The 10,000-nt window shown below is 40.8% G+C and overlaps 1 protein-coding gene and 1 long non-coding RNA gene across 3 annotated transcripts in view; one reads left to right on the top strand and one right to left on the bottom strand.

Annotated features, from left to right (window-relative positions):
* The first annotated feature begins 2,120 nt into the window (after positions 1-2,120).
* LOC135110353 (runt-related transcription factor 3-like) overlaps positions 2,121-10,000 on the top strand; it is a 38,667-nt gene continuing 30,787 nt past the window's right edge. Inside the window, 5 exon segments of the mRNA XM_064022606.1 lie at positions 2,121-2,346; positions 4,918-5,567; positions 5,940-6,097; positions 9,264-9,319; positions 9,321-9,378. Coding sequence (XP_063878676.1) covers positions 5,362-5,567; positions 5,940-6,097; positions 9,264-9,319; positions 9,321-9,378 — 478 coding nt within the window. The 5' untranslated portion in view covers positions 2,121-2,346; positions 4,918-5,361.
* The window catches only part of LOC135110354 (uncharacterized), a 36,968-nt gene continuing 36,180 nt past the window's right edge, over positions 9,213-10,000 (bottom strand). Inside the window, exon 3 of one of the 2 annotated variants that reach the window (XR_010273212.1) lies at positions 9,213-9,388. This is a non-coding gene — a long non-coding RNA (uncharacterized LOC135110354). The remainder of the gene's footprint in view (positions 9,389-10,000) is intronic. The other variant, XR_010273211.1, reaches the window with a different exon arrangement.

The raw sequence follows: 10,000 nt of genomic DNA, 5'->3' as shown, positions 1-10,000 counted from the left end.
CCCACCACCACCACCACCACCACCGTTGTTGATGTCATTCCCTTAGTGTGTGTGTGTGTGTGTGTGTGTGTGTGTGTGTGTGTGTGTGTGTGTGTGTGTGTGTGTGTGTGTGTGTGTGTGTACAGACTCGAGAGGTGAGCAGCCGCATCAAAAATTTGAGGCAAACCTTAAACTGAGTCGCCGCCGCCGCCATTTTGTTTACAGTGTGAGGGTTACGAGCGTGGTCTGTTTGTTGGTGTTAGTTCTGCCCGCCGAGCCGCCCTTTGATGCCCCCCCTGCCCCCTCTTACCCTCCCTTTACCCTCCCTCACTCCCTTCCCTCACCCAGTCTGACCTTTCCTCTCTCCTTCCTTTCCCCTTCCTTTGATCTTTCCCCTTCTTCCCCCGTGGTTACTTCCCCTTCTGTAACGTCTTCTTCTTCTTCTTCTTCTTCTTCTTCTTCTTGATAGTATGGTTATGTCCAGTAAGGCTGTTATTGTCTGTTTTTCCTTTGTATTCCTTTGTATTTCTTTGCATATTCCTCTTCCTCCTCGTCCTCCTCCTCCTCCTCTTCCTTCTTCGTAACGTTGTTCCTTCTCTCTCTTCCTCTTCAAAGTTTATTCCTATTTTCCTTTTTTATTAGTCTATTTTAATTTTCCTTACTTCATTCCCTCATTCCTCCTCCTCATTCCTCCTCCTCCTCCTCTTCGTCCGTCTCCTCCTCCCTTTGACTTCAACTCGTAATAACTTCCCCTCTTTCCCTCTCTTCCTTTCCGCTTTCAAGTTTATTCCTATTTCCCTTTACGAGTTTGTTTATTTCCCCCTTTACTTCATTCCCTCATTCCTTACTTAACATTGCTACTTATTCATTCTCCCTCTTCCCCCTATTCTTATTATATTTAGCTTCTGTGCAGTTTGCTCTTCCTCTTTTTCTCCTATTTTGCTTCTACACTTCATAATTTTCAACTTCTCTTTCCCTTCTCTTGCTATCAAATAATACGGAAACTAAATAAATATCCTCTACTTTCCTTTTCCCATTATGAAGTGTGGGACTGGTGCAGAAATGAAAATGTGTGGAAAAAAAAAATGCATGAATATAATTGGAATAAGAAATATGTTAAAACTAAAGGGTATATGTATAGATATAATAATAATAATAATAATAATAATAATAATAATAATAATAATGATAATAATAAGTAAAAGATAAAAAAAAAGCAGAAAGAAATGTTCGAGTGAGATAAGTATAGATTTTATTCTCTCTCTCTCTCTCTCTCTCTCTCTCTCTCTCTCTCTCTCTCTCTCTCTCTCTCTCTCTCTCTCTCTCTCTCCTCAAGGACGACACACAAACTAACCAAACACACAAACACACGCTCGGCACAAACACTGTTTTCTGAACCTTTAAACACTTATTTCTGCGAGAGAGAGAGAGAGAGAGAGAGAGAGAGAGAGAGAGAGAGAGAGAGAGAGAGACTGTCTGCCACCTGTGTTCACCTGGCCACTCCAATCTCACGGGCGCGCCACACACACACACACACACACACACACACACACACACACAAAGGGAAAATAATAATTCTTCCAATACTTTTTTTTCGGTAGAACAATAAATTTATAAAAAAAAAGCGTGATTTTCAGAAGGCATCAAATTATTTATATTCTACAACAACAACAACAACAACAACAACAACAACATCTACTAGTACTACTAATGCTACCACCACCACCTCTACAATCTTTAGCTGTCAAGTAAACACGATAACAAATTAATAAAGCGTTGACAAAAAAATAAACACACACACACACACACACACACACACCCGACATCTTAGCGCCGATACACACACACACACACACACACACACCGCCCCATTGTCGCCCTCCCTCCTTCCCTCTCCTGCTCCCCTCACTCCCCCACACTCCCTCTCTCCCTCACTCTCCTGGTCCCCTCGCGGTCTTCCTTTGCGGTCGGCGTGGTGACTGAGGTACGGAGAGCAGTGAGGGGCGGGGCCTCTCACCGCACTCTCCCTTCATTGGCTGGGAGAGTAACCTGCTCCCTCCCTCAATAACTTACTCTCCCTATATCTCACTCCTTTGAAATCCCAAAAAAATTGCTTAAAAAATTAGAATATTATGATGAAATAGGAAAAGGTTAATATTTAGGGAGGTAAGATGGGTTAGGGATGAGGTGGGTGATGGGGAGGATAGCGTGGATGGGGAGGGGTGGGGTCTGGTGGAGGTGGTGGGCGGGACTCTGGTAGGGGTGGGCGGGGTTTGGTAGGGTTGAGTGGCAGACCGCAGGCCCGCAAGACGACCACGCTCAGTCACCGCCCGCCGCAGTGGATGTGTGCTGTGGCTGCGGAGTGGTGTACGTGTGTGTGTGCGTGAGCGTGTGAGTGTACGACCTTGTGTGAGCGCGCGGTGTGACGTTGAGTGAGAGTGACGAGTGGAAATTAGTGGTTGTGACTCCCACCGATGTTTCCACTTCCCTCGCCTCCACCTCCTGTCCTCCTCTTGATCCCCGCAGCCTCCACGTCTCCTCCCGCCACCTCCACCTCCTCCCACCTGGCCGCGGCGCTAACAGGTGGTTGGTGGGCCGCGACATACCGCGTCGTGATGACAGGGAGAGAAAAATAGAGAATTGCAGAGGGAAAAAAAAAAGTGTGTTAGAACGAACGTAATTTCAGGGGTGTTTTTTTCTGACTCTCATACTGTCTCTCTCTCCGTGTGATGTGTAATTATTCACAGCGACAGATGCACCGTACAAAGGCTTTATACACCCACGAGGAAGATTAAAGTAGAAGATTGCAAGAGAAGGGGCAGTGATGTAAATAAACTTGTAATAAACAGAAAAAACGAAGGAAAGAGAGGAAAACAAAATATTAAATCATTCACATCACTAAAGGCGCCGCACAGGAGCTTTATACATCCACGAAGAAGATTAAAGTAGAAGATTGTAAGAAAAGGGGCAGTGATGTAAAGAAATTAGTAAAAGAAAAGAAAAACGAGGGAAAGAAAGCAGAGGAAAACAAAATATGAAATAATTCACAAAATTACATGCACTGTATAGGTTCCTTAAGGTGGCCCACAAGGAAGATTAAAGAAGAATACTGCATGTAAGCAAATCGTAAAACAAGACAGAAATGAAGGAAAGGACGTTATGAGAGGAAAAATAAAATATTGCCTTGGAGAAAAAGAAAAAAATGAAGATATAAAACCTTTACAATCACTTACAAAGAGGAAACAAAGTAGAATAATGGAGGAAAAACTGCAGTGATGAAAAGAAATTAGTAGGAAAAAAGGAGAAAAAGATGGACGTTATGAAAGAGGAAAATAAATTATCTAATCATTCTCGGCAGTAAATACACCGAACAGAATCTTTATACATCTAAAAGGAAGATAAAAAAAAAAAGTAGAATATTGGAGGGGAAATGGCAGTGATGATTGGGAATTAGTAAACAGTTAAAGTTAAAAGAAAGGAAGAAAAGGAAGGGGCGTTAAGAGAGTGGAAAAACAAAACGCTGCGATACAGGAAGGAAAAAAAAATCGAATAGTAAAAATAGAATAACTTTTCGAACACTCCAAAAAATAAATAAATAAATAAATAATATATATACATATATATATATATATATATATATATATATATATATATATATATATATATATATATATATATATATATATATATATATATATATATATATATATATATATATATATATATATATATATATATATATATGAAAAATATCAGAAAAAAAAGAATGTCCCGGTATTGTAAGACCTTTCTGAAGACACCTTAAGAAATAAATGTTCAAATATACGTACAAAATGAATAAGGGAGAAATGCGTTAAAAGAAAAAAAGGGTGGGGGGGTAAGATAGAAATCCGTACGAGAAAAAAATAATAACAGGAAAAGGAGAGATCAAAACCAGAGGCAATAACATAATTTTAAAGAAAGATGTAAGAGAAAAACCTAACCTAAACCTAAGACTTTATACACTCCTCACCGCCAGAACACGAATAAAGTAAATGACTGACTGAATAATGAGTGAATATTGAATATCTTAACATCTCCCACTCAAAGAAAACAGAATCAGACAGGAGGAAAAAAACAACAACACAAAACAAAAACAAAGCAGCAGTGTTGAGAATAATACAGGAAAAGCGAAACATTGTAGTATAAAAGAGGAAAGAAAATATAGATTCTAAAATATTAAAGACCAAAACGAAATACAACATCCGGCAGGTAACGTAAAGCAATCAACTAAAACGATAACAGCTCACTCCACCCAAAAAAATCAAACACACACACATACACACACACACACACACACCTGAGGCAATCGACGTTTCTTTTTTTTTCTATCAATTCTGATGAAAACTATACAGTGATAAATAAATAAATGAAAAAAATGACACTGCTGGATAAAATAAAAATAAATAAAAAAAAAAACTGAGCGCAGGTAAACGTAAGCATGCCTGAAAAAAAAATTACGTTGAATAAAAGAAAATAGCTAAATAAAATGGAATAAAAAAAGAGTAGAGTCCTGCAGAGTATAAATAAAGAAATAAATAAGCAAATAAATAAATGAACAGAAAAAAATAATCTCACGTTGAAAATTTGTTGTTGCGTAAACTGAACGAAGAAAAATGAATAATGGGCCCGGACAGGTACGAAAAACTATAGGAATTACATAAAAAAGTGAATAATAATAATGTAGACAAGAGAGAGAGAGAGAGAGAGAGATAAAAACAAAAAAACAGGAATATATTAACTAAAGCGAGTGAGAACCATTGCAGCATAAATACATACAAAGAACTAAAGAAACAAAAAAAAATCTACATTGGAATCACGAATTTAAAGGAAACTTACCGAGTGACCAAATAGAAACTAGAGGAAAAAATATTATCTTTTCTTCCCTTTTTTTGACAGAAATGGACTGATTCAATACAATTCGTGCTCGAAAATTCTTGAACTGCAAACTTATAACTATGTGAAGGAGGCCAATTACTAATATACATTCAAAAACTACAAGAAAAAAAATATACAAGTGATTTGACGAACGATATTTCTAGTGAACAAAAACAACATGGTTTTTTAAAGTCTCTCTCTCTCTCTCTCTCTCTCTCTCTCTCTCTCTCTCTCTCTCTCTCTCTCTCTCTCTCTCTCTCTCTCTCTCTCTCTCTCTCTCTCTCTTCTTTACTTCACCCTCCTCCTCTTCCTCCTCCTCCTCCTTTTCCTCCTCCTCCTCTTCCTAATCCCTTTACTAGTTTCCCCTCTTCCTCTTCCCCTTCCTTCTTCCCTAATCCCTACCATTCACTCATCACCCTTCCCCATCCCACCACCCCATCACCCCCACCATTACCCATTCCTACCATGTTTTCCGACGTCGCCATGGGGGAAGTGATGGGCGTGGGGGGCGGCATGGGCGGGGCTGAGCGGTCGTGGGCGGACATGTTGGGGGGGCTCATGATGGGGGGGGAGCCTGCTGGTGATTTGGTAAGGACTGGTGCCCCTAATATCATCTGCACTGTTCTTCCCCCCCACTGGCGCTCCAACAAGACGCTCCCCAGCGCGTTCAAGTGAGTATAGTGGGGATTTGTGGGGAATTAGGGGCTGGGGAGGAAGGAGGAGTTATAAAAAGCGAATGTTTAACTCCCTAACGCCTTCAATTGAATATTTTGGGGGGTTTGTTGGGAATTTCTTGAGGATTAACGCTTGGGGAGGAAGGAAGGGTGTATCTAACTCCCCAACGCTTTCATGTGAATATATTGAGGATTAAAGGGATTACCTAGGATTTCTATTGGGGACTGGCTCATTCCTCCCCAAAAATACAACCTCTTCCCTTAATTTCCTAGTCCCCATTCCTCCCAAACTTAATTCCTCCCCAAAGATAACACAATTCCCCCCTCCATTCTCTCATAGCTAACCACCTCTTTCTCCCCCTCCCCCAGAGTGGTGTACCTGGGCCCGGTGCAGGACGGTACAGTGGTGACGGTACGCGCAGGTAACGACGAGAACTGCTGCGCTGAGCTTCGTAACAACTCAGCGATCATCAAGGACCAGGTGGCGAAATTTAACGACCTGCGCTTCGTCGGCAGGTCAGGCAGAGGTAGGTCACGCGCCGCTGTGTTAGGCTAGGTCATGTCAGGTCACGTTGGATCATGCTAGGTCACGCTGGGGCATCTTAGGTCACGTTGGGGCATCTTAGGTCACGTTGGGTTAAGTTTGATCACGCTGGGGTAGGTTAGGTCACGCTGAGTCTTATTAGGTCACGCTAGGTTGTTTGATCACGCTAGGTCACGCTGGGTCATGCAAATTCAGGCTGGATCATGTTAGAACGTCTCGGTGTCATGGTGGGTCATTCTAGTTTTGGTAGAAGTTAAGGGAAGCTGCAAGAAGCCATCAGGCCTACACGTGGCAGTCCCTCTATACAACCTCCACACCTGTATTATCAACTGTCTGTATTATAATTTCATCTGATTTTGTAAAGCTTCCTATTGATTCAGCACCAACAACCTGATGACTAGAGTCTATTCCAGTCATCTTCCTCTACCTGTGAACTAATTTCTTGCGATCTCTGTTTTTAAATCTAACTTTATAGAGCTTTAATCTAACCCATCACCGCAGACTTAACTAAACTGTCCTCCGCTTTGAAAATTTACGTTTAACTTTGTCGGGAGTAGTGAAGTAGCGCTCTTTTTCTCCTTCTCCTCTTAGTGTTTTATGCCATTGGTCACTTCCTTCACGCATAAAAAAAATAAATAAACAGATAAGTACATTGATGAATAAACAAGGTGAACGCAAGAAAAAGTACCAACCAGCAAGTAGCTTTAACGGTGACCTCAGAACTAAGTAACCCACAACAAAACACGCCTTGATCTAAAACACTCTACCCAGCTCAACACACAACAAAAACAAATAAAACAAAACAAAAAAAAGACCGATTCAATTAAACAAAAAAAAAAACTAATAAACATCAAAATTAAAACTACAAGGGACCAAAGAAAAAAAAAGATAAACAAACATGCAGGGAAAGACTCGTCAGATGTTGATGTTACTGGCGGGGCAACGCAAACACAAACACAAACACTAATAATGATAAGTCAATAAGCAAGCATTACTTTCACACACCGCCCCGCCCCGCCTTGCTTCTTGAGACGAGGCGAGACCAATAGTGGTGAGTTTAATTTTAACACTTACGTATCACCAAGGAGAGGGAGAGGGAGACGGATGTCCGCAGGTCTGAAATGAAGGAGGATGTGGAATTAGATAAACGAATGAATATGAAGGGATAACAAACAGATAAAATTGATAAAATAAAAATGAATATCGTTTACAAGGGTACAAATGAGAAATACAGGGAGGAAGGAAAGTTTGTTGCTCTGAAATGAAGGACGATAAGAAATTAAATAGTGAAGAATAAAGGTAGGAATAAGAAACAGAGGGATAGGGAAAAGAAGTTTGCTACTAAACGAATGGGTAGGAAATTAAATAGAGATAATAAACAAATAGTATTATGGAAAATTGTTTGGTTTTAAAGATAAGAATAATAAACAGAGAAAGGGAAGGAAATCTGCGGCTTTGAAATTATGGATATTAAATTAGATGACAAGAATAAGAAATAAATGGAGGGAGGGAAGTCTGCAGCTCTGAAATGAAGGATATTAAATTATATAGTGAATGAATGGCAGTGAAATTAAACAGAGATATATAAGACTGATGAAAATAATTGTTGCTTTTAAAGGTAAGAATAACAAATGAAGGACATAACATTATAGTAAACAAATATAAACTAAACTGAACGGACAATTTAAAACGGATAAGACTAATAAGAATGATCGTCGCCTTTAAAGATGTAAATGATAAATAAACAAATACAAGTCGCCTCACTCACCACCGGCGGGACAAATACGCGAGTGGCGGGGATATAAAGCTGCCTCGTAAACACTCCACGAAGGGCAACCTGAGCCTTCACTAATAAAACGACTCAAAACACAAGAAGTCACCACAAGGCCGCCGCGTCCTTCCTGGCGCCCGACACACACACACACACACACACACACATAGTCAAGACAAACATGAAAAACGTTGATCTCAGTAAGAACATTATAGTTGAAGAAAAAATTAATAGTAATAACAGCACCAATAACATACTTACTTTAAAAAGGCTCAGAGGTACTTGAAGGTCCGCCAGGTTACAAAAACAAACGGATCAAGAATTAAAAAGGAATACAAATAATTTTGCGTCCAGCTTTATGAAAATTCTGCCCTAAAAGTTTTATCCATAAATTCTCTTATTGCTGTGAAAACGTGAGAATGACAGGCGCCAGACAGACAGACAGACAGACAAAGGCAACACTGTTAATAATAATGATGTTGAGTATACAGACTGACACACAGACAGACAAACCTAGTCTCTTACTAACAGATGTGGGTACACAGACAGACAGACAGGCACACGTAGCTCTCTTAGCAATAGAAATATGGGTATAGATGCAAGACAGTCCACTGTGTAAATCCTGGGAGCGCCATATGACAACACTGAGATAGGCTGAGAGTTGCTGATGAGTAAATATTGCCCGTGCGACACCCGAGACTTGAGGTGCTAAGAGCGGCCTGTGTGTGTGTGTGTGTGTGTGTGTGTGTGCCGCCGAGGACAGTGTGTGTGTGTGTGTGTGTGTGTGTGTGTGTGTGTGTGTGTGTGCCGCAGAGGACAGTAATGGTGAAGTGTCAGTTACATACACAGCCGCCATCCGTCACCATGTGTGTGTGTGTGTGTGTGTGTGTGTGTGTGGGTCTGGTTACTACCGCACCCTTATCTCTCCCATCAGCATCACCACCATCATCATCAGCCACTCTCCCTCTACCCTCTCACTCTTTCTCCCACTGCCACTGTAGAATCTCTCTCTCTCTCTCTCTCTCTCTCTCTCTCTCTCTCTCTCTCTCTCTCTCTCTCTCTCTCTCTCTCTCTCTCTCTCTCTCTCTCAGACTTCCTCTATATTGCAACCCTTTTTTTTCCACTACAATCATTCATTCATCTATTCTCGTCTCTTTTTTTCCGGTTAGGCAAAAGTGCAAATTGATAACTTATCTATTTATTTATTCATGCTCATCTTTCTTCATTTATTCCTGATCAAGTAAAAGTAAGATTATTCACATTTATCTCTCCATTTCTACTCATCTTTCTCCGTCTTGTCCTTGTCAGGTAAAAGTACGAATTACACTTATTTTATCTGTTTATTTCTGCTCATCATTCTTCGTCTTGTTGTCGCCAGGTAAAAGCTTCCTCCTGACCATCACCATCAGCACCTCCCCCCCTCAAGTAGCGACCTCACAACAAGGCGATCAAGGTGACGGTGGACGGCCCTAGGGAACCCCGCTCAAAGTCACGTGAGTACTGCTGACGGAGGAGGAGGAGGAGGAGGAGGAGGAGGAGGTAGTGAGAAAAAATCTGAACTTATCTTAGTGGCGTGTAAATATGTACAATTTTTAATAGGTCCAACCAAGGAGGAAGATTTAAATACGTATATAAATCCAAATATATATATAACCCTGACAATAATTTTAATTTGAGGGGGAGTTAAGAGGAAGAGCAGGGATTACAAATACAACCAGTAAGACTCCCAGGTCCCTTGTTAAGCTCTTTCATTTCACTACTCTACACTAATTACTCGCATTAGAGAAAGGCGGGCATAGCGGAAGGCTCCTCCCCCTCCCCGCATCACCCCCATCCCTCAAACTATAAATGGATAAGGGGAGAAGGAAGTTAAAATTCAAGGACAGCATAAATGGAAGAGCAAATTTAGCAAACTGTAAACTCTAAACTAACAATGGGTAGAGTTTGTGGGTGGAAGGAAGGATGCTGGAAGTGAAGATGTGAAGACTACGAACTGAAAGAGAGGAGGAGGAGGAGGAGGAGGAGGAGGAGGAGGGTGTTATAGCAGTATATTAGAAAAGTGGAGGATGAATTACAGTCAAATACAAATGAACATAAGGGGAAGGTTTGAAACAT

The sequence above is a fragment of the Scylla paramamosain genome, chromosome 20 (assembly GCF_035594125.1).
Source record: "Scylla paramamosain isolate STU-SP2022 chromosome 20, ASM3559412v1, whole genome shotgun sequence".
NCBI classification, from domain to species: domain Eukaryota; kingdom Metazoa; phylum Arthropoda; class Malacostraca; order Decapoda; family Portunidae; genus Scylla; species Scylla paramamosain.
Note: the sequence above shows the minus strand (reverse complement) of the source record. Positions and strands in the feature narration are given on the sequence as shown.